This window comes from Suricata suricatta, chromosome 12 (genome assembly GCF_006229205.1).
Source record: "Suricata suricatta isolate VVHF042 chromosome 12, meerkat_22Aug2017_6uvM2_HiC, whole genome shotgun sequence".
In the NCBI taxonomy this organism is placed as follows: Eukaryota; Metazoa; Chordata; class Mammalia; order Carnivora; family Herpestidae; genus Suricata; species Suricata suricatta.
In genome coordinates this window covers 8073763-8101114 of record NC_043711.1, presented here as the reverse complement: position 1 = coordinate 8101114, position 27352 = coordinate 8073763, and the positions used below count along the sequence as shown (strand labels likewise).

At 59.3% G+C, this 27352-nt stretch overlaps 3 protein-coding genes across 9 annotated transcripts in view; 2 read left to right on the top strand and 1 right to left on the bottom strand.

Moving 5' to 3' along the window:
• Positions 1-3247: 3247 nt before the first annotated feature.
• On the bottom strand, positions 3248-13837 carry PRKCSH (protein kinase C substrate 80K-H). 3 transcript variants are annotated; one of them, XM_029917103.1, is made up of 18 exons: positions 13748-13837; positions 13204-13357; positions 12882-12998; positions 12217-12312; positions 12057-12114; positions 11173-11290; positions 9632-9761; positions 7296-7380; positions 6634-6712; positions 5906-5992; positions 5406-5591; positions 5233-5332; positions 4687-4756; positions 4342-4431; positions 4111-4185; positions 3907-4006; positions 3660-3823; positions 3248-3538 (listed from the first exon to the last, which is right to left on the bottom strand). In XM_029917103.1, exons 2-17 carry the CDS (start codon positions 13277-13279, stop codon positions 3677-3679), a joined length of 1614 nt encoding a protein of 537 aa, XP_029772963.1. In that variant the 5' UTR covers positions 13280-13357; positions 13748-13837; the 3' UTR covers positions 3248-3538; positions 3660-3676. The 3 variants fall into 3 exon arrangements, with proteins under 3 accessions (XP_029772963.1, XP_029772965.1, XP_029772964.1); XM_029917105.1 differs by having other exon boundaries at positions 5427-5591; XM_029917104.1 differs by lacking the exon at positions 13748-13837 and adding an exon at positions 13474-13490.
• A 570-nt stretch (positions 13838-14407) lies between these two features.
• On the top strand, positions 14408-22904 carry CCDC151 (coiled-coil domain containing 151). Its single transcript, XM_029917102.1, has 13 exons — positions 14408-14798; positions 15999-16120; positions 16240-16317; positions 18243-18413; positions 18517-18618; positions 18719-18844; positions 18988-19110; positions 19622-19774; positions 20738-20898; positions 20984-21140; positions 21717-21872; positions 22280-22364; positions 22541-22904. The coding sequence occupies exons 1-13, from the start codon at positions 14561-14563 to the stop codon at positions 22657-22659; spliced, it is 1791 nt and encodes a 596-aa protein (XP_029772962.1). The 5' UTR covers positions 14408-14560; the 3' UTR covers positions 22660-22904.
• A 495-nt stretch (positions 22905-23399) lies between these two features.
• The window catches only part of RGL3 (ral guanine nucleotide dissociation stimulator like 3), a 12580-nt gene continuing 8627 nt past the window's right edge, over positions 23400-27352 (top strand). For all 5 annotated transcript variants that reach the window (XR_003901480.1, XM_029918999.1, XM_029918998.1 and 2 more), the window contains exons 1-5: positions 23400-23479; positions 23961-24074; positions 24727-24950; positions 25089-25139; positions 25258-25469. Coding sequence is in view for 4 of the 5 variants with exons in the window: in XM_029918999.1 (XP_029774859.1) it covers positions 23447-23479; positions 23961-24074; positions 24727-24950; positions 25089-25139; positions 25258-25469 (634 nt within the window). In the remaining variant the exon portion in view is untranslated. The remainder of the gene's footprint in view (positions 23480-23960; positions 24075-24726; positions 24951-25088; positions 25140-25257; positions 25470-27352) is intronic.

Here is a 27352-nt window from a genome sequence, read left to right as displayed (position 1 = left end):
AGGTTTAAAAATCCCCAAAAAAGCGAAACGGAGGAGGGGTGTGGGCATCCCTGGCCCAGAGCCCCCGGCTGAAGTCTGAGGAGCAGGGGGAGGGGCTGGAAACAGAAACAAAATGAAAAAAAAGGGGGGGTGGGAGGGGAAGAAAAACTCTATTTTTGTAAAAAGGGAAAAAAGACCTCGTGGAGAATTTTTACTGGGGATTCTTGAACTTGAAAAAAAAACACAAAAAAAGACAAAAAAAAAAAAAAGAAAATATTTTGGCAGGTTATGTTTACCAACTGGGGCAGGGGCAGGGCTTGGGGGCCCAGGGGTCCACGGGGCCACACAGAGAGACACAGACACGCGAAGACACGCGGGGGCAGGCGCACGCACATCCCACAGGGACGCACGGAAACGCTGACAGACCCAGAGACACGCCTCGGACGCCTTTCAGGAGCTCCGTTGGCCGGCATCAGACACGCAGACAAACACATGGGTCATCTCAGGAGACCAAAGCATGGGGCTGTGTAGACGTGGCCGCGGGCAAACCCCAACGTGGGCAGATGTGGCCGCAGGTGGATATGGGGTACACCCCTTCCACGTGGCCACAGTAAAGTAGACACAGATACATTTGGACACGCCCATCTAGACACCCCGTCACGGAGAAACACACTCGACAGACACCCAGGAGACACAGACATGCACAGAGCATCCCTCAGGCCCAGGTGAGAGGCCATAGCCCTGACCCTCGCCCAGTCCGCCTCCTCCAGCCAGGCCGCCGGGCCTGCACGAGGCCCCACTCGCCCCAGGTTCCCCGCAGAGCTCTCTCCTGGCTCCGTGGCCCCTGCCGCCCACGACCACAGGCGTGCACACTCAGCATCCATGCATCCAAACACACGATACCTCGTTTCACTTTTGGCGTCATGGCGGGCTGGAGGCAGCCCCCTCCCACACTTGAGGCCAAAGGACCCCCCTGTCCCCGGGGCTGAACCTCCCTGGGCCGAGACCCTGGCCCAGAGGCCGAGGGGGGAGGCTGGGCCCTGAGCCTTCCCCCTCCCCCAGGGGCCTCCCTGCAGGAAGTGCCCCTGTCCCCTCCAGTGCCCCCCTGCCCCGCCCCAGGGTGCACGGGCCCAAGGGCCCGGCCCGAATTCCCTTCCCACCCACTTGTCGCCCCCTTTCAGTTTGTTGGGTTTTTCCGTCTTTCCAAATTCCTGAGGGCAGTGGATGCAGCCCCCATCCCAAGCCCCGGCCCTCTCCCCTCCCACCGGCTTCTGTCTGGATTTTCCATTCTCCTAGTTTTCATTCTGTGTAAGAAAAAGAGAAAAAAAAATTCCAACAGAAGCCAAAGGCCGGAGCCCCTGGGAGCCCTCGCAGCCCCCCACCCCCGCCGTGGGCCCAGTCAGACCTGAGAATTGCAAACCCCGAGTTCAGCTTCAGTTGCCCCTTCCCCCGGTGTCCCTGCGTTTGGTGTCCGGCCATGGCCCCATCTGACTGCCCAGCTCTCTCTCCCCCACCCCTCCCGGTGTTTGTTAGTAAACGTCTGTGGAGCTTCTGCTGCAAGGAACAAAAAGAAAAAAAAAATCAAAAAAGCGACAAAAAAACACAAACAGAAGAGAAAAAAGCGACAAAAAAAAAGGAAGAAAAATAAACACACAGAAGAGATTAAAAAAAAGAAAAAAAAAGAAAAAAAAAAGACATAAACTGGCACCAGTTAACTTTCTTGTACTTTTTTGCCGAATTTAGCTTCTTGTAGTTTTAACTTATTGCTATGTTAACTATTTATTCTCCTTGTTGCCCTGTAAGGACATTTGTGTATATTTCTGTTACTTCATCCGAGTTTGCAAGTTTAAAGGAACCACGATGTTCTCTTTGTTTCTTTAAGTTTTGCTGAGACGTGGTTATGCCTAATTTATTTATAAAAGGGGAAGTGGAATCATTAAAGTAATAATAATTATTAATAACAGTAACAGTAGCCGCGCGGCGCCCAGGGGGGCGTGTGCTCTGTGGGGCGGTCCCCCCGCCAGCGGCGTCCGGGGTCTCCATGGGATTCTTTTTGCTCGTCTTGAGAATTTTTTCAGTCCTATTTAGCTGGTGAAAACCCTAGCTTGTTCTTGATACACGAACCTATTTATTCTTGTGGTTTCTAAGTCCTTCCCAACCTCCCAGCTCCCCGCCAGCAGGGCGGGCGCCCCCAGCGGGTCCACCCCTCCCCCTCTGCCGTTTCTTGGGGCTTCTCCCCTCCGACCTCCGAGCGCAGGGACACGTGGGCACACGTGGGCAGCGTGCAGGAGGCGTCTGTGAGCAATAAGGGCTGGGTTTGTCCCCTACCCTGGGGCAGCCAGGCTCTGCGGAGGGGGCACCTTCCCACCCCCCCACCCCCACTGAGGCCTAGGCCCCTGATGCCCCCCAAACCTGGGAGGGGACTTCTTTTTCTAAAACAGAACTCAGCCCAGCCAGGCCCCCTCCCCAGAGGCCAGCCCCTCACCCCAGGGGCTGGGGAGGGGGGCGCCTGGGGTCTTCCACATCCCTGGGGGTCAGGGGCGCAGGGCCCGTGGGAGGGGGGGGGCTCAGCCCCTCCAGCCCTCCCTTCATCCTGTTATTTATTCAGAAGGTTTCAAATCACGACAGAGTCCATGTTGGAGGTGATAAAGAACTGTAAAAAAGCAAAAACAAAAAAACAAAAAAAAGACAAAAAAGACAAAAAGACAAAAAAAATCACAAAAACCCAAAACCCAACAAGAACACTTTGCGTTGCGTTTAGACTATTTATTACCGGGATTACAGGCCTGGCCGCGGTAACAGACTTTTACATGGAATTGTTTAATTATTTGTACTTTTCATGCCAGAAAATAAAAGTTCAGAATCTTACGGTCTCGGCTTGTGTGTGTGCTGGCGGGTGGCTGGGGGCTGTTAGGAGTGGGACCACCGGCCCAGCTGTGTGGCCATTCCTCGGCTGCTGTCCCTCTCTGGGCACAGCTCTCATCTGGAGCCCTTGGGCCTCCCCGGGACACACATGTGACTCAGGTGGGTGGGAAACTCACAGGCGGAAACCCAGATGGGAGTGGCCCAGGGTCCATCTGCTCCGAAGTGCCATCGCCCCTGGGGCACCTCAGATATGAATCGGGGTCTGATGAGACCCTAACTGTGGAGCCAGTGGATAGGGGCGAAGGTCCGATCAGGATCTGCAGAAAGCCACCTCCCCTGCATTCCACCCTCTGCCTGCCCCTGGGGCCCATTCCACACCCAGGCAAAGCGAGGCAGACGCAGCCCGGTTGGGGGATCATGTTTATTGTTCTGAGGTCACAGGTCAAGTCACTGACCCCCACCAGGAGGGAGGCAGACACCCAGGAAGGGCGAACTCTATTCCATCTCTGGAGGTCAGTGGGGCCTGGGAACGTGGCCATGCCCTGCCCGGCCCCCCAGGAGCAGGGCATTAAGCGCCGCGCGGTTCCTGGCCCCACAGTGAGGACGAGGGGACCAGAGGGGCAGGCCCTGGTCCCCAGGCTGAGGGGCAGGCGGGTGGGCGGCACCACTGGGGCTACTTCCATGCCTTGAGGTTCTGGAACCAAGAGAGGCCAAGTGAGGAAGACGGAGCTGGAGGTGCCTGCCCGCCCGGGTCTGGGTTCCTTGGGCCTCGCCGCACCCCCAGTCCGCGGCAGGCACCTCCGCGCCCTGCCCACCTCCGTGCCCCGCAGGGCTAGAGTTCGTCGTGGTCGCCTTCGGCCGGCGGTTCGGGCGGCGGCTCTGGGCAGGCGGCCGGCGTCATCAGCTCCATGAGGTACTCGCAGCGACTGGGCTCCGTGGTGCTGGCCACCACCGTCTCCTTGCCGCACAGCAGGCGCACCTGGGGTGGGCAGAAGTGGCTCGGATGGGATCGGGTGGTGGGGCCCCCGCGCCCCCCGCCGCCCCCGGCCCATGGGCACTCACGGTGGTGGAGCGGTTGGGGCCCTGCCAGCAGCCCGTCCCCTGCTCGTACTTCATGGCGCTGAACTTGTCGTGGTCGGGGCCAGCCCACGAGCCCCAGGTGCTGCGGGAGAGTGGGCTGGGCTCGGCGCCGGCTCGGGACAGGGGTGGGAAGTGGTGGTGGGGGCGGGGGTTGGGGGAGAGGGAGCCGGGTCTGAGCCCACTCACCCGAGGCTGGTGGGGGAGCCCCCCAGTTTGGGTTTCTGTGAGACAAGCTTGAAGGGGCAGAGCCGGTAGACGTACCTGTCACAGGAGACGGGGGTGGTGGGCGGGGGACAGAGGGCCCCGGCCTCCTCGATGTGCCCACACAGACGTCCCCAGGCCCGCTCCCCCCTCCACTCCCCTGTGTCCTGGCCCAGGCCCCGCCCCTGCCCCACTGGCCCGTGGGGGGCCACGCACTCGTTGGTGGTGAGCTCATAGCACTGGCTGTACAGGTAGGCAAACTCTCCGTTGGGGCCAAAGTCGAAGGAAATCTCCTGCTCCAGGTTCCTGGAAGGGGAGGCCAAGCAGGGGAGGGGCAGCTGGGTCAGAGGCCTCGCTCAGGACAACACAGGAAGGCCCGCTCCAGCAGGGGAGGGCCACTCGGGGGCTGGGCCGTCTGGGGACCCTCCCGCAGGGGGCCCTACTCCTCCGCAGAGGTTGCCCGGGCAACTCCCCATTACCACCTCCTCCTCTGGGGAGCACGGCAGTAGGCGGCCTTGGAGACCCGGCCGGCCGTGCTGTGCCAGCCTCACGCCCCCTTACCTGATGGACTCCTCCATGTCCCTCAAGGACCGCTCGGCGTCCTCAAACTTGTTTCTCGCCTCCTGGGCGGCTGGAGGGGGTGGGCAGGGGGGGAGGTCAGTGGTGCCCCAGGCCCCATCCAGGAAGAAGAAGGGGGGGCACAGATACACCTGCTTCCCCCAGTTCCCCCCGCCCCCCTGCTCTGAGCGAGGACCTGCCAGCCCTGATGGCAGACCCCACCCCGCCATCCAGGCCCTCAACCAACCCGAGGGAGCGGGCCAGGACTCTGGGGGCCTAGCTGGCTCCTCACCGCCCTGGCGGCACAAACAATCCACAGCCGAGGAGGCAGGAGGGCCCCTGGGGCTGAGGGGGCGGCGACGGGTTTCTCCTGGTCCAGATGCCTCCTCCAGGATGACCCCCCTTACCACCCGCCCAGGCTTGCTCAGGGCCAACGTGTGCCCACCTTGGGAGCCAAGTGAGGCGACTTCAAGGGCCCTACAGGTGCAGGTCATGGTCATGGGGACATGGGTTTGGACACGGCCCCTCCCTCTCCGGCCCAGCCCTCACCATCAATGAAAGCCTGCGTCTGCTCATCGTAGGGTGGCATTTTGTCCTCTTCGGGGGGGCTGGCTGCAGGCTGTGGGGGCACCAGTGGGGGCGGGGCCTCCTGGGGAAGGAGCAGAGTCAGCAAGTGACCTGGCCCCCGCCCGGTCACTCCCCCATCTCCCCCAAACACACACCTTGGGCTGCTCCCCCTGCACCTGGGAATCTTCCTCCTCTTGTTCCTCGTCTTCCTCCTCAGTCTCTTCTTCTTCCTCTTCCTCCTCCTCCTCTTCCGTGGGTGGTGCGGACCCTGGGAGTTGCTCGTCCTTAGGCTCTGTCAGGTCAGGCTCAGAAGGCACGGGCGGGGGGCTGGCGGGCAGCGCCTGGTGGGGTTGTGGGTAGTGACGCTGTGGACTCGGCCGTCCACCCCAACCCCTGCCTCCCTAGGGCTCGAGTCCCAGCTCACGCCATCACCCAGTGGGCAGCCTCAGTGACTCCACCCCTCCCGAGGGGCCTGGAGGGAGGGGCAGATAACTGGGGGGGGGGGGCTCCATAGAGGGTGCTTGGGTCACCCAGCTGGCCGGGGTGGCCCTGTGCCAGACCCAGACGCAGTTCCTTTGTGAGGCACTGGTGGGGGGAGGGGGGAGGAGCCAGCACAGGGAGGGGGTGCCACCTCCCCTCTCCTACCCCCACTGACCTCAGACCGGTACTTGTCCCTGATGGCAGCCCAGACGCGGTCATAGAAGGCGGTAGCGTCGCTTTGAGTGTCTCCCCCAAGGAGGGCCTGTGTGCGTGTTGGGGCTGGTGTCAACATTAGGGCCTCCGCGTGCCCCCTGTGCCCCAGGCACCCTCGAGGGGGGCCTCAGGCTACGGTGCCAGGCACGGATATGCCCTGACCACCCATGGCCAGGCCTGGGCCGGGCCGGCTGTTGTGGAACAGGCTGAAGGGGGGCAGGACAGGCCTGTGGGAAAGAGGAGGGACCCAGAGGAGGGGGGCAGGTGGGGTGAGGGCCAGAGAGGCCAGGGAGAGAAACTGAGGGGCGGGCAAGGTAGAGGGGGCAACAGAACGAAAGCACCCAAAGCTGCTGGGCCCTCAGGGAGAGGCGGAGCCCCACGGGGGGGCGGGGAAGGACCCGGCCACAGGGATCCAGGCTCGGCAAGGATGGGCAGCCACGACCCTCAAGCGAGGAGGGCAGTGTGTACACAAACGTGGGGGGGCACACAGGGCTCTTTGCTAACCAGATGCCCAAAGGGCAGGGAGGAGAGCGGGGCTGCCCCTCTTGCCTCACGCAGGCAAGGCCAGGAGGCTTCGGCTATGAAGCCTTAGCCCACCTGTCCACCCCACTGCCCACTCCCCCGGCTCCCTGGCCCTGAGGTCACCCTAGGGCGATGCCCTCCACAAGTCCCAGGAGGAGGAGGAGGTACCTGAGCCTCCCCTTGGGACAGGGCCCCGTCACCGTCCGTGTCCAGCTCTGAGTGGGTCTGCAGCTCAGCAACAGAGATCCTGCAAGGGCAAAGGCAGAGGCCGATGGAGGGGTGAGGCCCACTGGCTCGGGGCCAGCTACCTGGTACACCCCCCTCTCCAACCAGGACCCCTCCCCAGAACTTGCTTTAGGACCTCGAAGGTGGGGAGGCCAATGCAAGGAGGGAGACGGTGAGCTCTGGGCTTGGGGTCTCCTACCTTCCTGAGGATCCCACACCCCTCCAGGGCCTCCCAGGAGAGACGGAGACTCCCTGCTCCAGGCAGCCTACCCTCCACTCAGCCGTTAGCCTGGGGCTGGCAAGTTCGGGGCCACAGTGGGACTGGAAGGGGTCTGGCTTTCATCAGAGTGTCCCAGGCCCCAGAGCAGACTTGGGACAAGTAATGGGACCCCTCAGCCACCTCACCTGGCTCGAGGGGGTGGTTTCCTTCACCTCCTACCCTCAGGGTGTTTATGGACACACTTTATACTTGAGTGAGCAGCGGTTCCTTCAGATCTAGTCCGGGACTAGCTGAGGACTCATCACGGGGAGGTGGGGCTCAGGTGCCGGGAAGGGGGAGGTGGGAGGAGGGAACCCCGGGCCCAGGGCGGGACAGGCAGACTCACGCCCCATCCGCATTGTCGTCCAGCTCCTGGAAGGCACTGGCCGCCAGCTCCCGTTCCCGCTGGGCCTTGGAGGCAGCCTGCTGCTCTGTGAAGGGACAGCTCTGTCACTTGCCACCCTGAGACCTGTCCCACGCCGACACCCCATAGGGCCCCGTGTGCTTGGCCCTACCCTGGGTGCCCAGTCAGGCCAGACTGGTGGTGGGAGCCTGGAGTGGACAAAGGCTGGCCAGGTTGGGGGGACCAGGAAGAGGCGAGAAATGCCAGAGAGTAGGCAGACTCCAAAGGAGGAGGTGAGAGGGTGGACAGATGGGGGAGGTATGGGGGCTGGGGACTGAGGACACCCTGGGGCTTCCGGTTGGAACAAGCAGGGACTGGCAGACCTCGCGAGGGCAGGTGGGAGACCAGGCGTGTCTGGAAGGCTCCCTGGAGAAGCACCCTACGCCCCCACTGGGCCCACTGGACATAAGGATGGAGACGGGGGGGGGGGGCAAGCCAGGAAGGTGTGAGTGGGTGGGGGGGTGGTCCTCTGCTCTGACAGAGCCTCTCCTGCTTGCCTCACCCCCACCTAGGCTGGGGGGAGCGAGAACGGCCACAACGCAGCTGCAATTATTAAGCGCATCCTGTATACCAGGCCTCACGCAGCCCTCTCCAGAGGGGCAAGCGGCGTCTCCCCTGCCAGCCTGTGGGTCCTCGACCCCACAATGTCCCAGCAGACCAGGCTGGCGCTGTCCCTCTCACACATGAGGATGGACAAAGGGACAGTTACCCAGCCAGCAAAGGGCAGAGCCAGCGGCAGAAACGCAAAAAGGTTTAGGAAGGTCAGTTTCCATCAGGATGCAGGGAAGGGACCCCCAGCATCACAGCAGTGGAAGGGAAGGCAGAGCCTGGGGACAGCTTTTTGAATGGCAGAGCCCGAGTGTGCTTCTGGCTGGAGACTGCCGGGAAGAAGGGAGATAACCAAGCCCAGGGTCTCCAAAGAGCAGCAAGCGGGGGAAGCCACCTGCCCCAGGCAGGGGTGGGGGGTTGGGGAGGCTGGGGCACAACTGCTTCGGTCTGCCTTCAAGTCGTATCCGGAACCTGCCCACTTCCCTCTACCCCTGCGCTCCCCCTTCGCCCCTCTGGTCCCAGCCCCTCCTTGCTCGCTTGCCAGAACCAATACGGCCAGCTCCTCCCTGGTTTCCTGGCCTTTGTTTCTCCGCTATGCTACTCTACGCTTACTCTCCTCAGAATCCTCTCTGGCTCCCACCTCCCCATGTCTGCAAGCCTCTGCCCTCGTCTCCCTCCACACTGTCCTCACTCAGTCCCTCCAGCCACACGGCCTCCTTGCTGCTCCTTAAAAACCAGACCTGATGCTGCCTCAGGACCTTTGCACCTGTGCCCTCTGCCTGGCTCACTCCTTCCCGCAGCAGGCAGTGCTTTCTCCATCTAGTTCAGTGCCGAGGTACCGGCACCTGCGGTGCACCTGGCACATAGCAGCCACTGCACAAATGCCAGACAAAGCATAAAACACCATCTCTGACCAACCAAGGTGACATAAATTGCCAGGGCAAAGAGCAACTCAGGAAGGTAAAAGCACGAAGCTCCTGGCAAACCTGGATGTCTGTTTGCATGACAACGTGTGTCACAAGGGAGAGGGGGGTCAGAGCCCCAGGTGGAGAGAAGAGGAGAGCATGCCCCCCACCAATAAGGGGTCACTAAGCTGTGACCCCTCAGGGCCATCCCCTTGAGGAGAGGCTGGGCCAGAAATCATGTAGCCTGTGCTCACGCCTCAGCTCACACTGCCTGAGAGGCTGGAGGGACCGGCCTTTGATCTGGACTCAGGGGACCCCCCTCCCCCACAAAGGTAGTGTTCCCATGTGGCCAGCAGGAAGAAAAACCTCTCCTCCCAGGAAAAAAGCACTTCTGCTGAGCTGTAAATTATTCCTACAAACGGATTTTAGACACGATGACCGATGTGCAAAGAGAGCTAGGCGCGTAGGGAGCGGAGGCATGGTGATCACGAGTGGGGAGGCACAGGGGGTGGGTGCCCGAGGGGCTCTGCTTGTTGAGCACTTGACTCGAGCCCGGCTCAGGTCCCGAGCGCACGGCGCGGGGGGCCGAGCCCCACATCGGGCTCTGCGCGGGCAGCACGGCGCTGTGTGGGGTTCTCCCTCTCCCTCTCTGCCCCTCTCCTGCTCATGCAGGTGCAGAAGCTCTCTTTCTCAAAATAAATAACTTTAAAAAAAGGCTGGTAGACCCAAGAGAGGGCAGATAATGATAATGAGCAAGGGTCTCCGGGGCCCAGGCTCCTCCCAGGGCAGGAGACACGGGCCAGCCGCGGCCGCCCGGGGACGCACCTTCCCAGCGCCTCTGGTGCTGGTCTTTGGCCTCCTTCTCTGGCTTCTCGGCCTCCTCCTTCGCCATTCGCAGCGCCTCCACCTGGTCCTCCAGAGACTTCTTTCCGGCCTGCAGCTCAGCTAGCTTCTCCTGGATGGGCACAAGACAGGACGCTCCACCTCTCCTGGGCTCTGTCTTCCTCCTCACAAGGGCTGCCCCCTGCTGCCACGCCACAGGGCAGCCGCAGGCCATCTTGCCCACACGCCTCCCTGGGTCTCCCCCTCCCTGCGGCTCCCCACGGCTCGCTGGACAGAAACCTGAACACCCCGATGCAGCCCCCGAGGTCCCGTATCACCGGGCCCACCTCTCCGGCATCTGCCCCACAGCCGTCTCGAACGGCAGGGTCAGACTACCTTGCCCAAACGCTCCCTGCCTCCAATTCTTCACACGTGCTTTCCCTCCGTCTAGAATGCTCTGTGCAGCCATTTCTGTGTCACCCTACAGACTTCGCTTTAGACAAAGGCCTCCTCCCCTTCCTCCAGAAGGCCTTCCCGGCTTCCTGCCCCCACATCAGGGGGGAGGAGGGAGAGTGGGCACGAGTCTCCTCTATGCCTCAGAACCCCAAGTGTCCCTTTTTCCAGGGGCCCTGGGTGTCACTTTGTCATCTGTTCCTCTCACTGGACATGCCCTTGAGGGAGTTCCAGGTCTGCTCCCAGTCTCGTGGCTGGTACACGGCATGTCCTGGGCCTCTGTGGACATTTCTAGAAGGAATGACTGTGCTGGGTGGATGGGGCCTCAAGCTGCAGGGTCTTAGCCCAAACCCGCATGGGATCATAGCCTTAGACCTCGGCCAACAGCGCAGCTGGGGCTGCTTCCAGAACCCACCTACTGCCCCAGGGGGGTATAGGTCACTTGAAGCAGACCTCACTGCATGCCCCCCCACTAGGCCCTGAACTCAGAAAGGACCCCGCTGCCCCCCTGAACCCGGGAGGGACATCACTGGCCAGGGCACGGAGGGGAGAAAGACCTGGAACCTTCCCTGGGCAGCGAAGTAGAGCTGAAGCCGTCGTGCGGAGTTGGGCAGAAGCCCGGGAGCAGGTCCAGGTCTCTGACCTCTGTAACCACCAAGAGGGTGGCGGGCGGGGGAAGAGACACTTGCCCAGGGACACCGTTTCCTCCAGCCCTGGCAGCAGTGGCTCTGTTCAACCCACCCGGCTGCTCTGACGACGCCCCAAGTCCTCCCCCAGAACTGGGGGTCACGAGGTCATCGGCCTCATCTCACAGATAATGGCACCACGGAACCGGGAGGCAGAGAGACGTCGCTCCTCTGAGCCCACATCAGCCTGCCGCCCGAGGCCCCAAGGGACACCTGCGCGGACGACCAGCACGCGGGAATGGCCTAACAACCCATGACCGATCCCAGCTGACAGACGAGGGGACCAAGGCGCGCCCAGACGGGCACTGACCCCAGGACTCCGCCAGTCAAAGCCTGGCCAGCCAGCCCAGGGCTCCAGGCCTAAGGGCCCAGAGGGTCGTGGGTCACCCCCCAGGGGTCCCTCACCTGCTTCTCCTCCCGAGCCTTCTTCCAGTCTTCAATGAGAATCTTCTTCAAGCGGAAGCCCTCTCGGGTGACCTCTGCCATCTGCTGTATGGTCTCCCTCTCTTTGCGGCCCTTCTCTCTGGGGTACAGGAGACACACAGGTACCACTAAGGACGCCCTCAGGGCTCACCAGGCCTGCCTCTTCCTGAAGGGCTCAGCCCACCTGCTCCGCCACCCCTACTTGGGAACATAAAGGGCAAACCCTCTTCTCCTCCCGCCTTCCCCCAGGCTCTATTGGCTTCAGGGCTCATGACCCCTGTCCTTGTGAGGTGACAGTGGTCAGAGCTCGCCCCTCTAGGGGTCTAGGGAAGGGGCTGGGGCATGCTGGGAAGTGGGGCTAGAAGCTGGCTCCCAAAAGAGAAAGAAAACCACTGAAATCAGACTCCCAGACAAAAAAGTCTAACTGCGCTGCCCTTGAACCCCCGCCCCCCTCCGTATTCAAAAGATCTTCCATCCGGTGAGTTTACAGAAGTCCTGGGACTACCAGCTGCTCCCCAAAATGAACGTAGCTTGGCCATCTGCCTTCAACTGACAGGAGTCAAGGGGCAACTGTCCTTTTAGGAGCCACAACTTCCTACAGCTTCATCCTCGGCAGGCTGCAGCGGTTACAGGATCGGAGTCTTGCGTTGGACCAGAAACCTGGGTTCAGGGTTCAAGTCCTAGCTCGGAAATCTCCTAGCTAGGGGAACCCCCGGGAAGTCATTTTTTTTTTTAAATTCTTAACTTGAGTCTCATCTGTTGAATCCGGGAAACAATTGCTCCGGCCTGCAGGTGGCAATGGAGCGCTCGCTCACGGGGCACGGGGTACAGAAAAGAGAGGGGCTGGGGCGAGACCACCCACATACTTGCAAGTATTCTCACAGACGATCCCGCTGTTGTACTCATCTGTACCGTCACAGCAGTCTGAGAGCAGAAGCAGGGATGCGATCAGACCCGGTGGTGGCTCCTCCCTCCTCCCTTTGCCCCCAACCCCCGAGCCCCCCGGGGGAAGGGGATCTCATTCACCGCAAACTCCATCGTTGACCCATCGGGAGGAGATGTACAGAGACTTGTAACCGGTGTTGGTGCAGTGGAAGCTGCCGTTGGGACAGGCGGCTGTGCCTGTGGGAAGGAGACTTTCCGGGCTGTGCTCCCGGCCGGCGGCCGCGGCCACCCCCAGATAGACCCCGCCCCACCCCACGCACGTGCACAGCATGTGAAACGTGAGAGCACCACCGATGCAGAGGCAGGGAGGGAAGGCCCCACGCTCAGGGCCTGAAATAAAACTCCCCAATGCCCTCTGCCGCCTTTCCAAGCCCAGGACAGGGCCACGCCAACCGAGCCATCCCCTCACCTCTGCTTCTGTCTTTGCCTGTCCCAGCCCCACCCCCCCTCCTGTCTCTGGGTATTGGCACATGCCAGCACACTTCGGGATTCAGTTGAGACCTCACTTCCTGACCCTCGGGCTGGCTGGGGGCTCCTCTGGGCTCCCACAGCCGCCGTGGCCGTCCTTGCCAAACTACTAACCACTTGCTCCTGGGCCTGCTTTGCCCTATTCAACAGGGAGCCATGTGAGGGCAGGCCTGGGGCTGTCTTGGTCACCACCACCCGGCCTCGTAGTTCCCAGGCACTCAAAGACCATATGAATGAACGAATGAACAAACAGAGCGGGGGGCGGGGGGGGGACTCACCTGGCTCATCTGAGCCATCCTTGCAGTCACAGTAGTCATCGTTGACCTGATCAAAAGGGATGGTGGCGGAACCATCCAGGCAAGTGAAAGGCTTGGACTCGTCATAGAAGTGATGGTCTGGGGACGGGGGTAAGGGGCTCAGCCCAGGGCGAGAAGCAGCCCTCTCAACCGAAGGGCACCTCTGCCCCCGACCAGGCCGCTGAGCATCACCACCTGCCCTACCCAGAGGCCAGGAAACTGAGGCAGAAGGCTCCAAGTGTCTATCCCAGGCTCCGAGTCGGGCCCTCCCGCACCCTACTCCCACCTCCAGCAGCCGACTCACTGGTGAGGGAGACGCCCCGGGGTCGCTTGACCTCCACGGCCCTGCACAGGGGCAGCAGCAACAACAACAGTAACATCTCGCAGGAAGCTCGCAGGCCGGAAACAGGTTCCGGGGGAGGAAGGTGGCTGCGGGGAGATGTGCTGTGCCCCCCACGCTGCGGCAAGAAAGGGACGGCAGGTCAGTGGGAGAGGGCTGCTTCCAGCCAGAGGAAGTTACCTCTTCCACCAGCCAATTGGATTCCTCCATCGCTTCCGGGCAATGGGGGCTCACTTTGCTTCCGATTGGGGAGGGGCAGGGGGACTCCCCAATCTGGGCCAGAAGGAGTCTCACTTTGCTCGTTATCAGTAGTGGGAAGCTCAAAACCTACGCTTCCTGGGGAAGCGGGGGGGGGGGGGGGGGGGGGGGGGGGGGGGGGGGGGAGCGATCCAATTCCCGCCAATAAGCCGAAGAGGTTAACAGTATCCCTCTCTGCCAACGCACACCCTCCGGCTGCCCCCAATACGAAATTGGGGTGAACCCTCCCGCGCGCTAGTTCGCCACCTACACGAGGCCGGGGCAAAGGTCAATATCCACCGCGCCCCCCGGCTCTGCAGCCAAGTGTTCCTCCCGAAAAAAAAGAAAGCGGAAATGTGTCGGACTCGTCACTTCCGACATCGAGCAGCGCGCAAGGAGTGGCCACTCGAGGATGCCATGTTGAGAGTGGCAAATGGAGGCGGGGCCGGGCTGGAACCCAGACGGCCATCTTGAATAGGACTGCGAAGTCTTGGAGGGGATCGTTCTGAAGGCTCCCGCTTAATGGCGGCACAAGGTGCCTCCATCTTGGGAGTGGCAGATCTGCAGCCGGAAAAGAGAGTCCCTGAAAAATGCCTTCCAACGCCGGCCGAGTCGCGGACAGTGGTATTAAAAAAACAAAAAAATAGGGACACCTGGCTCGCTCGGTTTGTGGTACTTGCGAGTCTTGATCTCAGAGTTGCGGGTAGAAGCCCCACATGGGGTATACAGGTTACTTAAAAATAAAATCAAATCTTAAAAAAAATTAAAAAAAGCACGTGACCCCAAAGTGCCCTCCTCCTAATAGCCCAGGCGACGCTTTGCCTGCCCCCTATTGGACCACCCCTGTGCAACCCTAGCCAATGAGAGTGGTGGCGTGGACCGCGGGCGGTTTCCATGGGAATACTGGAAGGAGGAGGGGACTCGGGTTACCTAGCAACCGGGAGAAGCTGCGAGACCAGGCCAAGCAGTCTGCAAGTGCGTTTTCCCAGAGTCTAAGGAACCTGCGCAGACGACGGTCCTGGACAAGGGCCATTGCTAGTTGCCATCCCCAAATCCCCGGGGGCTCTAGGTCCCCAACCCAGTCATGACGTCTCCCCTGTGCTGGGGTGCCGCCACCAAAGACCGGTCTTCTCAGGACCGGGGTTCGACCTCCAATGCCAAGGGCGGTCAGACTCTGGCCAAGCACCTCCACTCCCAAGGCAGGGGCGCGGCCCTCGCTTCGCTTCGACGCCAGGCCAAGGAGGGATACCTTCTCACCCGTCGGAGGACGTTCAGCGGGAACCCTCAGGTGGCACAGTTACTAAAGAAGCTACAAATGTTAGGTAAGATGGCTTGAAAGAGCACCAAGAATCAGGCATCAACAGTGACCACCCAGCCCTTCGACCAGGCACGGTGTGACAAGGGCCTTTGCCAGGCATTTCTCCAGGTGACCAGCTTCTGGAAGCAAAAATCCATCCTTGTTCGTGGTTTTCCTCATCCCTCTTATAAAATCTTTCCTGGGCTCTGAACCAGGAATTACTTTGTGTAATTTCAACTCTTCCATAACGCAGGGGATGATGAAGAACATAGATTCTAGAGCCAGATTTTCTGGGTTCAAATCTAGGCTTTGCATATACTGTTTGATCTTGGGGGACTATGGGTAACCTGATAGGTCTCAGTTTCTCTGCTCATGGAATGGGAATAGTAAGAGTACAGCCCCATAGGTAGTTGAAATGTATAATGTGCTGAGGACAGTGCCTGGCACAGTAAAGCACTCTAAAGTGTAAATCAATGTCTCTCAATGGAAGAGGAGTATTTTGCTCCCAAGCGGACATTTGGCAATGTCTGGAGACATTTTTGGTTCACATTGCTGGGAGTGGGGGTGCTACTGGCATTTAATGGATAGAGGCCAGGGATACTGCTCAACGTCTGACAATTTATGGGGCAGCTCAAAACAAGTAATTATCCATCCCAAATGTCAGTCGTGACAAGGTTGGAGGTACGCCGTTATTGCTATTGTTTTGTTGTTATTAGAAGGTAATCTTGCACAGTAGTTGAAGGTAAGGGCTCCGGAATCTGACTCCCTGTGACCTTGAACAATCTAATGACCCTGACCCTCATTCTTCACATCTGTAAATGGGTATGATATGGGGGTGCTTGGGTAACTCAGGCATCTGATTCTTGGTTTCGGCTCAGGTCATGACCTCATGGTTTGTTGCTTTAAGTCCCGCATCTGTGCTGGACAGCTCAGGGCCTGCTTGGGATTCTCTCTCTTTCCTTCTCTCTCTTCCCCTCCCCTGCTCAATCTCTCTCTCCCTCTTTCTCTTAAATAAACAAAAACGTTTTTAAAATGAGTATGATATGGATATGGATGCATTCCTACTGACATATGGTATTGGATGCTTGAAAAGCTCTTTGTCCAGCATCCAACATATAATAAGAGCTCCAACTGAAGTCTTGTTATAATATTAAGTCAATGATAAGAGAAAGGGCTTGACGCCTCCACCCATAACACTCTGCTTGTGTGCCTCACGTGACCTTAGAGGGTGAAAGGAAGACCTTTTATGAGAACAGCCAGTGGAAGATCAAGAAAAATAAGCAGACCATCAAGAGGCTCCAGGAGGAGACCAGGGTGATGCAACTGCAACTGACAGACTTGCTGCAGGTGAGGCTGCCAGAGGGGACGAGAGGGTTCCAGAAGGTTCCAGAAGGTTCCAGAAGGCAGGGCGGCACTCCCGGGGAAGGTGGGCTGGTTGAGCAGTGACTGGACTCCGCTTCTTGCAGGGAGATGAGAAGGTGGTCCAGGCAGTGATTCGGGAGTGGAAGTCCGAGGAGCCGTACCTGAAGACCAGGACTGCACAGGTTTGTCCCACCCCACTCCGCTGGCCGTCTCCCCTCACGCCCAGCTCACGTCCCCTCCCCGATGGACTCCATGCCTCCCCACTCATCCTCTCCTGTCCTTTCTCGACACCAGCTGGCATTTAGCTATTTGCTCAATTAATCTTTATCCCGCACTGAGCGTGTACTGGGCGTGGTATTAGGTATTGGTGTGACTATGCAGTAAAAAAAAAACCAGACCAAATCTCCACTACCCAAAACTTGAAAGAAAGAGAAAAAGAAAGAAAGAAGCAAAGTAATTTGCAGTAGTCACAAGAGAAATGAATAAAACAAAACAGAGTGGCTTATTAGAGATGGATAAGGTCAGGGGTTTGCACTTTAGATCTGGGGGGTGGGAGTCAGCAAAGCCCCCCCACCAAGAAGGTGATATTTGACCAGAGAATGAGATGGGCAGGAAATGATTTGGGGGAAAGTGCTAAGTCCCAGAGGTGGAAACAAGGCAGCTAGGGTGGCTGCCTGGGAGGCAGGGCGTGGGGCTCTGCAGGAGATGAGGTCAAGAGAGGGGGGGCGGGGAGGGCACCTGCATGGCTCAGTCAACTGAGCATCCAACTCTTGATTGCGGCTCAGGTCATGATCCCCTGGTTCAGGGGTTCGAGCCTCACATCTATCAGCGTGGAGCCTGCTTGGGATTCTTTCTCTCCCTCTCTTTCTCAAAATAAAAAAACTTTTAAAAGAGTCAGCAGGGGCTGAATCCTGCAGCAGGCTTTGCTGGCCATGATGAAAAGTGCAGGTTTTATGATGAATCAGAGAAGAGGAAAATGGATGGTCAGGATGCAAGAGTGGAGGTCAGATGGAGGTCATCCATAGGAAGACAGTGTTGGCTGCCCTGAGCCAAAAATGGTGGAAATAGGAAGAGAGAGGCATCTTTGGGAAAATCTTCAAAATAAAACAAAGCATTGCTAGCAAATTGGACGTAAGTGGGATAGAAGAAAAGATTAGGATGACATCAAGCTTTTGGACTTGAGCAGTTGGATGAAGGATGAAACTACCACGAGCTTGAAATGGAGAAGGTTCAAGAAAGGCAGATATTAAAAAAAAGGGGGGGGCAGATGTGGGGGAAAGATCATGTACTCAATTTTGTTACTTTTGTTGTAATGTTTATTTAATTTTAAGAGAGAGAGACACAGAGCGCAAGTGAGAGAGGGGCAGAGAGAGGGAGCCACAGGATCCTAAGCAGGCTCCAGGCTCTGAGCTGTCAGCACAGAGCCCGACACAGGGCTCGAACCCACGAACCATGAGATCACAACCTGAGCCAAAGCCGGATGTTTGACTGAGCCACCCAGGTGCCCTCATGTACTTGATTTTGGACACGATCATTTTGAGGTGTCTGTGGAGATGCCTGGAAGGCAGTGTAAATATGGACATATGAGGGGCACTTGGGTGGCTCAGTCAGTTGAGCAAGCGAGTCTTGATTTCAGCTCAGGTCATGATTCCAGGGTGCTGGCATTGAACCCCGCACTGGGTTCCACTCTGAGCATGGAGTATACTTAAGACTCTCTCTCTCTCTTTCTCTCTCTCCACTACTCGCCCCCCCCCCACTCTGCCCAGCTTGCCATCTCTCTCTAAAAATTAAAAAAAAAAAAGTAACTAAAATCCTGAGACTGGATAGGATTGTCAAGGGGGTGGATGTGAACAGAGGTGAGGAGAGCCGGTCTCTCCTAAGGCCAAGGACATCCAGAAGTGGCAGCCAGGGTGGAACCCTGGGGAGTGGGGGTCCTGGAAGCCACCAAAGAAGACAATGGACAGGAAGAGGGGAGCCGCAGGGTCAGCTGCTGCTGAGGCCAGGGGCCAGGGAGAGGAGAACCAAGATCCGGGAGAAGAGGGGGAGGGGAAGGTGAGAGAGTTCAGGCTCCCGCTCTCGCCCCCCCCCACCCCGCTTCCCCCCTCAGCAGGCCCTGGAGTACCTGGAGCACCAGCTGAGGGAGAAGGTGAAACAGCTGAACGCCCTACGACACAAGGTGGGTCAGCGGCAGAAGCGTCTGGAAGAGCTCCAGCTGCAGTACAGGCTCCGAGAGCTGGAGCGGGCAGAGGCGAAAAGTGGCAACACGGAAGAGGCCAAGGTGAGGCTGTTGAGATGCAGGGGGCGGGGGGGGGGGTTGGGGGGGCGATGCCGGGGAGAACTGGAGAGGCAAGGGGACCCGGCGCGTCCTTGCTTCCCGCTAGACCTTGCTGAACCTGGAGAACCGCCTGGAGAAGGCCCGGATGAAGGCGCAAGAGGCCCAACACATCACCAACATATACCTGCAGCTGAAGGGCCACCTCCAGGTAAGGACCAGGACGTCTGGGGCTGGGCCGGAGGCAAGTGCGAGACCCAGACTGCCTAGGGACAGCGCTCACCGGCCTCTCCCCGCCCCACCCCTTTCAGAAGGAGAGCCTTCACTTGGAAAGCCGCCGGGGCTTCATGAAGGCCGAGGTGACGAAGACAAAACGTAAACGAGAGGAGCTGCAAGTGGCGAACCGGGAGGCGTTCCTCGCACGAGATATCGCCAAGGTGCCAGCCTGCCAGGCCCTGGGGGTCCTGCCCAGACGCCATGGGCTCCCGGGGCGCAGAATCGGAGCTCCGGCAGTCCCCGAGCCCCTCACACCCACTTCCCAGTCCCGGCTGATCCTGCTACCCCCCTGTCCTTTCTCCAGAACCAGCTGCAGCGTTTGGAGGAGTCCGTGTACCTACAGCGCAAGAAACGCGAGCAGTACATAACCCAGTGCAAGAAGCTCGCGGAGGAGAAGAAGCAGGAGACCGAACGCCTGGAGCGCAAGGTGGGCGTGGTGGCGGCGGGGACTAGACCTAGCCCTGCCGGGTCCCAGCTACCCCGCTACTGTGGGCCTATACCCTACATCCTGCCCTACTCAACACTTGTCCTGACTCCGCCCCCACCTCCACTGGATGCCAGGGCTACCCCCACATCCCTGACCTCGCCCTCCCTCCGTCTGATCGCCTCGTTCGGAGGACCCTTCGGACCGTCCCTTAACTCGCGGGTCTTCCCCATCCTTCTCCGCCTGAACACCCCTCACTCCGCTAGAGCCGAGCCTGCCTCCCGCCCGCCCCTACGCACAGGCCCCGCCCCACCCCTGACCCCGCCTCTTTGCGCCCCCTCCGAGGCTGCTGGTCCCCCACCCCCCTTTTCCGGCACTCCTGTCCCCCAGCCCCAACCCTGGCTCCCCAGCCTCACCCCGCCCCCTCCCGGGTCCCTATCCCGAAACTCCCCTCTGGCCGCCGCCCTAAATCCTTGTCTGAGAGCTAACAGCCTTGACCTCGACCTGTGCGCAGGCCCAGCGCGAGCACCTGCTGCGGCAGTCCGAAGAGTCGGTCCTGGTCAACCTGCGCGCCAAGGAGCAGGTGCTGTATCGGCGCTGGAGCGTGTACCAGAGGGAGCTGCTTTTCAGCAGGATCAAGGGCGTCACCGGCGAGGCTGAAGCCCACGTGAGTGCTGCCTGCTGCCCGCAACCCTCCCCGCCCTCCAGTCACGCTCAAAAGGAACCCAGGCCGGTGAAGCCAACACACCCAGCCGCCCCCTTCTGCTGGCTCAGTCGCTCAGCACGCAAGTCTGCTCTCTACTTAAAAGACTTAAAAGACTCCTGTGTCCTTCGGTTATTGCCCCGTTTCTCTGTCGCTCCTCAAGCAAAACTCACTAGAGCTGTCTACACTGGCCACCATCCCACTCCTGTTCCCGTTTCAGCTAGCGCTAACTTCTTCGGCATGTCAGCTCTGTGAGAACTGTGCCTTCCGTCTCTCTTGCGGCTCCAGGGCCCGGAGCATGGTCTGGGGCACCGTAGACTGCCCAGTGCCACTCTCAACCCCGGCAAGCTGGGCCCTGCCCTGGGGCCTGTGCTTTGCAGCATTTTCCTTGAAATTTGCTAAAGCCCTTGTGTTTCCCGCTGGCAGATACTGATTCCACTGGACCCCAGTCCAGTCTCTCCCCTTTGGACACTCTCCCACTCACTACTCCTACCATAGGACAACCCCAAGGAGTTCTAGGATGCCGACGACCCATGGGGTCACCTGGGGGCACTGTGGCCAGACAACTTTCCAGAAATCGACCTGGTGGGCAGATAGCTCCCTACTGGCCACGCTTCCTCCCTGGATGGGGGGGAGACTCACAGTCCTAATATGGGTGGTTGATTTTGGGAAGGAACTGTATTCTCTGCTGCTTTGCACCATACGCTGGTTTTGGCTGATTCAAATGATTCATTATAGAGACAAGGGCACCGCAAAAATTGTGTTGGGAACTGCCCACTGTCCAGCCAGCTCTGAGTCTAACTCACAGAGTCCAGGAACATCGCTGTGCAGAAGCCACCAGCTTAGGCCATCTGTCCCGAATGCCCAGGGGAAAGGGGGGGGGGTATCCCCAGGCCCTGCCTCTGACTAGGGCTGGGCGGCCCGCAGGGAATGGTTAGGCAGTTCCTGGCACAAGAAGACACCTTCAAGCAATTGAAGGCGCTCAAGGACGAGAATGAGCAGAAGCTGCTGAGGCTGAAGCAAGAGGCCCAGCAGTTGCAAGAAGAGTTCGCAGGCCTCAAGTACTCGGGGGAGACCACACTGGTGAGGTGAGGGCCCGGGGCCCAAGGGAGGGAACGGGAGCCTCGGGGCGCCGAGGTGCTCCAGCGGGGTAACCCTCCGCACCGCCTGCAGCCAGCAGAAGCTACAGGCTGAGTTGCAGAAGCGCCTGCAGGCCGAAAAGCGGCGGCGCACCGAGGTCCAGGATAAGCTGGAACTCACCATTCAGATGGCACAGACCACGAAGGAGGGTCTCGAACACCTGGCGCGCAAGCTGAAGCGCATCAGAGTGGTAGGCCTCACCTCCACGAAGCTCAGCCCACAACCTCCCACAGCCCGAGAGGGTGGGGTTCCCACCCCTACTCTGGGGAGCCTCCTCCAGGGGACCCTCCCTATGCCCGGTCATGGATGTTAGAGGCCCGCCTCCAGGGGGAGCCCTCCCCCACTCCTCAGAGTCCCTACCCCATGTCCCAGTGGAAAAACCCCTTCCTTCTCAAGAGGCTCAGGACTTCAGAGACCCTGTCCCTTCTTCACGAAAAGTCCTCCCTTGTCTCCTCACCCCAAACCTCAGTCTCCTCACTGCAGTGCTCGGGCGGCCTGAGACAGGGGAAGCCCCGCCTGCCCGAAGAGCGGGGTCCCGTTTCTTCTGCCTTCTCACAAGTTAATACTCCCTTCTCCCACTAAACCTTTGGCTCCACCAATTGTTCAAAGGTCCCTTCACGGGCTTGGCCCCTTGACAACAGAGGCCCCGGCCCACAGGGGATAGTACCCCACCCTGTTGGTGGTCCCTCACCTTCAGAAGCCTAATTCCTTAGACCGGGAGGGGGAGAGCCCCGCCCCCCTGACTCGGCTCCGCCCCCGGCCTCAGGAGGACAGCAGGTTCGCAGGAAAGAAGCTGGACCCCAAGGCCGGTGACTATCTGCTAGACCTGATGGGCCGCGTGGAAGAAAAGCTGCTGAAACTGCAGGCGCAACTCGAGAGCAAGGGTCTTGCCGGGAAGTTGGACCTCCTCGCCGACGGCGAGGTACCCGTTCAGCTAGGGGGCGGGGCAGAGAGCCGGCCGGGGACACGCCTTGGGAGAACAGGGAGGAGGCCTGTGGGCCGGGAATGAGTTTTGGGGGCAATGTGTGAGGTTTGAGAAGACAGGAGAGCATCCAGGGGGTCCGGGAGGCCACTGGGCAGGGCTGGGGGTTGTGTGTGTGCCCGGATCAAGGGGCGGGACCCCAGAGACCGGGGACGGGGTTGGGTATCGGAACGCATAATTCGGCTGGGCCCGAGAAAAGCTAAACCGGAGGGGTGGGCAAAGGTCTCCTGTGGAATCAGGGTATATCTTGGAATGGGGTGAGGAAGGGGCGGGGGTGGGGGTATAGGACTTCCCTGTAACCTCTACCTTGCCCACCCTCTTTTCTCTGGCTCCCTCCCTCCCTACAGTTTTACTCCACCCTAGAGGGAAGGCTGCCCCGGCACAACACCCGCATCGCTCTGTTCCCCTCCCGTCGCAGGGACAGGTTCTTCGGTCAGTACGGTCAGGGAAAAGGGGCGGGGCTGGGGGCCCCAGCACAGCCATGGGAAGTGGTCTGAGGCGGGGCATGGGGCCAAGGTGGGGGGTGGGGAGGGGTGGGGGTGGGAAAGTCTGGGAAGAGAAATCCGAGCCAGGGATGGGAACCTCGATCCCCTCATTGCCCTCCGCAGATGAAGACGAGAGTGAGGATGACGACGACAGCGTGGTGACCCGGGAGGAGCTTAAGATCCTATCCCAGAGACTGATTGAATCCCGCCGCAAGAAGCGCCACCGTTCTCGGAAGTCCTAGGCTCACTCTCACACCCACCCCAGCCCCGTGCATTCGGGCCCTTCCGGAGCTCCCAACCCCTCTGGGTCCAGCCTCAGGCCCACGGGCCTCTTCGAGGGCTAAACCCGGCCGGCACAAGGGAGCGGAGCGGGCCAGTGGCGCCGGGAGTAGAGGAGGGGGCAGGGCCGCCGGACGTTCCCACAGTAAATCTTCCAAGGCAGGCCCGCCCTGGCCTCGGAATCGCTCAATAAAGGTCACCAACCAGCCTCCTGCGTATTTGCCTCTCCTTGACCCTACACCGCTGCAAAGATGGCTGCCCCTAAAATCCAGGGCCCATAGAGTCCACCTTCTCCAAGCCTGGGAGTGAGGCCTCCCATCTGCTAGGGACACAGATTCAGCACCCCCCACCTCCAGGAAAATAGGAGATACCTCCATACCTGGACTTTGAGGACAGGGTACTCTCCTCCTGGGGCCACAAACCGCCTCCTTCCCCCACTTAGCTATACACACCGGCTCACCCACAGCCGGAGACACAGAAAAGAGCCCTTCCCTGGGAGAGAGAGGTGTCCGTTCCCTTGCACACAGATTGCTATACCCCTATAGCGAAAGCCTGGACCTCTCCTCGGGGGGCCTGGGCTGGGCGCTGGGGTCCAGCTGGGGGCATCCGAGAGCCGTGGGTCCTGCCCCGCCCCTGCACGGCCCTGTCGCCCCGCCCTGCCCCACGGGCCCCAACGCCCGGCCATTGCCCGCCGCCCGTCGGCCCTTCCGCCTCAGTCAGCCGCGCCTTGGAGCGGGACGGGCACTGGCCATGGATCGGACAGCGGGCAAGGACCTCGCCCTGGTAAGAGGACCAGGGGTCCCGGACGCCACATCCTTGGCGATCCTAAGGTCCAGAAGCTCCAGGTGCCAGCTTTCCGGACCCTATCTCCCTTCAAATAGGACCCTTGGTACCGGCCGGGGATTCCTAACCTTGGCCTCCCGGTGCCAGACCCAGTGAAGTGGCCGATATCTCTTAAGGATGGGGGGGAGGGGCGTCTCTGAGCTCATCTACGGGAGGGGACAGAGTCCCTAAAGGGAGGGTCCGTGAGCCTGGACCCTAGGATCTCCCCGAATGCCACTCCATCCTCTCAGGACCAGGGAGGAGGGTCCCCGCGGCGCCGAGGGGACTTCCCTAGCCCGGGACGCCTCCCCGAGTTTCGCAGAGTCCGACCGGGAAGGGGTAGCGGTGCCAGAAGCCCCGGCTTAAGTCCTCGCGGGGGAGAGGGGCCGAGGGCCTGGCCCCCCCTTCCCCCGCGGCGCCCTCAGCCCGCCTCCGCGTCCAGGCGCCGCTGCAGGACTGGGGCGAGGAGACCGAGGAGGGAGCGGTGTACAGCGTCTCCTTACGTCGGCAGCTCAGTCGGCGCTCGAGCCCGAGGGAAGGGCCTGGGGGCAGCCAGGTGAGGAGGGGGCTGGAGGGTGGAGCGGCGCCCGAGGAGGCCAGGTGAGGGCGGGGTTGAGTGGAGGAGCCAGCAGGTAGAGGTGAAGGCACAGCCGAGGGGCGGGGCTGCGCTCCGGGGAGGGGCGGGGCCTAGAGGGAGACCTGGTTGGGGTAAAAAAAGCCCCCCCCCACCCGGGGGCGGCCAGGTGAAGGGGTCGTGGACTACGACGGGCAGGTTGACAGCGTGCTTCCGGAGCGGGGACCCGGGGACAGAACTGGACGGCGGGGCCGTCCGCCAGGTTTAGTGGGCGGAGCTGGAGGGAGGGGTGGTCGTTAGAAGCAGCCGGGTGAGAGCGGACTAGGGTGGAGGGCTGGGACCGGGAAAGACCAGCGAAGCGCGTCGGGAGAGCTGGGCGCAGCCCGGCAGGGGTGGGGGTGGGGGGCGAGTGAGTGAGTGAGGGCGCTGGGCGGGGCCTGGGCGAAGACCGGGGCCTGCACGAGTTGCGAGGGTCATTTGGCCTTGGAGCAGAATAATGAATCCCGGAGGCCGGATTCCGAGAAACGGGCAGGACCAGATGTAAGAGCGCTGCTTAGCAATGGGTATAATCGGAAAAGGGGAGCTCGGGGGCCACCGCTTTGTGTCTCTTTGCCCCCCCCCACCTGCCCCGCAGGCCCCCAGCCCCGCTGCGGACGCCTTCCTCCATTACCGCACGAGCAAGGTGCGGACGCTGAGGGCGGCGAGGCTGGAGTGTCTGGTGCGGGAATTGGTGTCTGGAGACCGCGAGCAGGACCCGGGCTTCGTGCCTGCCTTCCTGGCCACCCACAGGGCCTTTGTGTCCACTGCTCGTGTGCTGGGCCTTCTCCTGCCACCACCGCCACCGCCCCTGCCTCCAGGGTCAGTACCAACGGGAAATTTCCGCGTTCTCACCCCCTAGACTCTCACCTGGGCCCTTGTCCTGGCATCCCTTCCCCTTAAGCGCCCCCTAGCCTGCCTCTTCACCTGATGTGTGTGGGTGGGGGTTGCTTTTACCAGGATAGAGATCAAGAAGACTGAAGGAGGTCTGCCTGTCAACAAGAACTTAAGGTTGGTCTCCCCTAGGTGAGGGTAGGGGGTCCTAGAAGTCCAAGGTCGTATCTGAGGTGTAGGGGCTCCCAAGGGCCAGAGCTCTGGGCTGGGCTCTGAGGCCCTCCACTCTGGCCAGGGCTGTGGTGTCTGTGCTGGGATCCTGGCTGCGGGATCACCCTCAGGATTTCCGGGCTCCCCCTGCCCACTCGGACCTAGGCAGCGTCCGCACCTTTCTGGGCTGGGCGGCCCCAGCTGGGCCCGAGGCCCGGGAGGCAGAGAAGCTACTAGGAGATTTCCTGGAAGAGGCGGAGCGAAAGCAGGAAGAGGAGCAGTCTGAGGCCCGCACAGGTGAGGGGTAGGGGGCAACCGATAATGCCCATGACCCTTTCCCCCAGGGGCCTTTTCCCTCACAGAGCTACTCACAGATCTTGGGCAAAGTTCTTAACCCTGTCTGAGCCTTCTTATCCCCACCTGTAAAGTGAGATAATGACCCTTCATCTAACGTATCAGCATCTGTCTAGCGCTTCTCCCCTCCACCTCCATCGTCACTACAAAAATACTCTACCATTGGGTCAGGATGCACTGTGTTTCTAGCTACAACCCATTCTCCATTCCATTGCCCCTTAGTCTAGGAGCCACAGAAACCTGGGTTCGAATCCCAGTCCCACCATTTTCTGACTGGCCTTGAATAAGTCACTTCCATCTCTGAGCCTCAGTTTCCTTATCTGTGAGAAGGGGATGATAATAGTATTTACCTTATTGACCTCTTTATTCAGTCAGTAAATATGTAGCTACTGGTTCTGGCAAATATCAGTAGACAGGCGCCCCCAGTTCCCTAGGGAGGACAACAGTAAACAAGTAAATAAGTGAACGGGGAGCGCTCGGCAAATAGCATTATTTTCTTTATTGCTGTTATCGCTGATTCTCGCTTACTGTAATCCACCACTTATAACGAAAATGCATAAGGAGCCATACTGTTTTTGCAGATTTCTTGTAGAGGCGGCATCGGCAAACTATCTGGTCCTTTACAGAGTTGGCCAACCTGTGATGTAGAGGACTTTGCGGGGGAGGGGAAAATATCTATACCCTTCATTCAGGCCTTTGTTCATTTCTTCAGATCTGCTTGCTCTGCTCCTCTCCCAGCAAATATGTCCTCCTGCTCTGTGTCCTCGCCGGCCTTATTTTTCTGCATAGCACTCAGTGGCCTTGTCCCAGACTCTGTCCCCAGGAACAACCAAGATTTGTTGACTGAATCATCGCATCCTGCTTATAAAGTATCATCTTTCATCCATCTGTGTTCGACCTGATCCCTATCACAAAAGCATCTAAATCCCTAACCCCCATCTTTTAATCCTCAGATTAAAGTGGCCACATTCCTCTCCGCTTTGCAAAGTAGCAGTGATTTCTCTCTCCCTGGTGACAAAGTCTCAGTTATTTATGTATATTTTATCCCTCCGTCTTCCCGTTTGGTTTTTAAGTGTCTTTCTTCCTCTGCCTGCAGGATTTCACCAGCTGATTTCAAGGCATTAGAGCTAAATGGTCCAATGGGGTAGCTACTAGCCACACAGGGTTATAGACATTGAACTTAAAATAAAAATGTCAGCTATTCGGTCACACTGGCCACATTTCTAGTGCTGGACAGCACAGGTGGAAAAATATCCCTACCACTGCAGGAAATTATATTCAAAGTGCCACCCTAAGCTGTGAGTTCATGAGGTCAGAGGAGAAAATGAACACATATTAGATACCTGCTGTGGGGGCACCTGAGTGGCTCAGTTGGTTAAGCATCCAACTTTGGCTCAGGTCATGATCTCACGGTTTGTGAGTTCGATCCCTGCTCCAGGCTCTGCAGCTCAGAGCCTGGAGCCTGCTTCGGATTCTGTGTCTCCCTCTCTCTCTGTCCCTCCCCCATTCATGCTCTGTATATCTCTCAAAAATAAATTAAAAATGGTTAAAAAAAATTTTTTTAGATACCTACTGTGTGCGCTCCTTTGGGATACACTGTATTTTAACATCTTTTGGGGGGGTTACTTTTTAGTATGAAAATTTTCCAACACACAGAAAAGTAGAGAGAATGGTATAAAGAGCACTCAGACACCCATTGCTCATTTTCAACAATTAAGAATTTGGCACAAAAATGGTTTTTCAGGGTGATTTGAAAACAAATCCCATACTTCTGTCACTTCACATGTAAATATTTTGGTATATACTTTAATTGACAAGGATTTTTT

Bases quoted from the DNA above. Each gene is read 5' to 3' on its own strand.
- CCDC151 (XM_029917102.1), top strand. From the start codon at position 14,561: ATGACGTCTCCCCTGTGCTGGGGTGCCGCCACCAAAGACCGGTCTTCT. The intron at 16,318-18,242 runs GTTTGTCCCACC...TTCCCCCCTCAG, and splicing joins TGAAGACCAGGACTGCACAG to CAGGCCCTGGAGTACCTGGA. The intron at 21,873-22,279 runs GTACCCGTTCAG...CCCTCCCTACAG, and splicing joins ACCTCCTCGCCGACGGCGAG to TTTTACTCCACCCTAGAGGG.
- PRKCSH (XM_029917103.1), bottom strand. From the start codon at position 13,279: ATGTTACTGTTGTTGTTGCTGCTGCCCCTGTGCAGGGCCGTGGAGGTC. The intron at 12,999-13,203 runs GTGAGTCGGCTG...CCCCGTCCCCAG, and splicing joins CCGGGGCGTCTCCCTCACCA to ACCATCACTTCTATGACGAG. The intron at 4,757-5,232 runs GTGAGGGCTGGG...CACCCCCTCCAG, and splicing joins GACGCAGGCTTTCATTGATG to CCGCCCAGGAGGCGAGAAAC.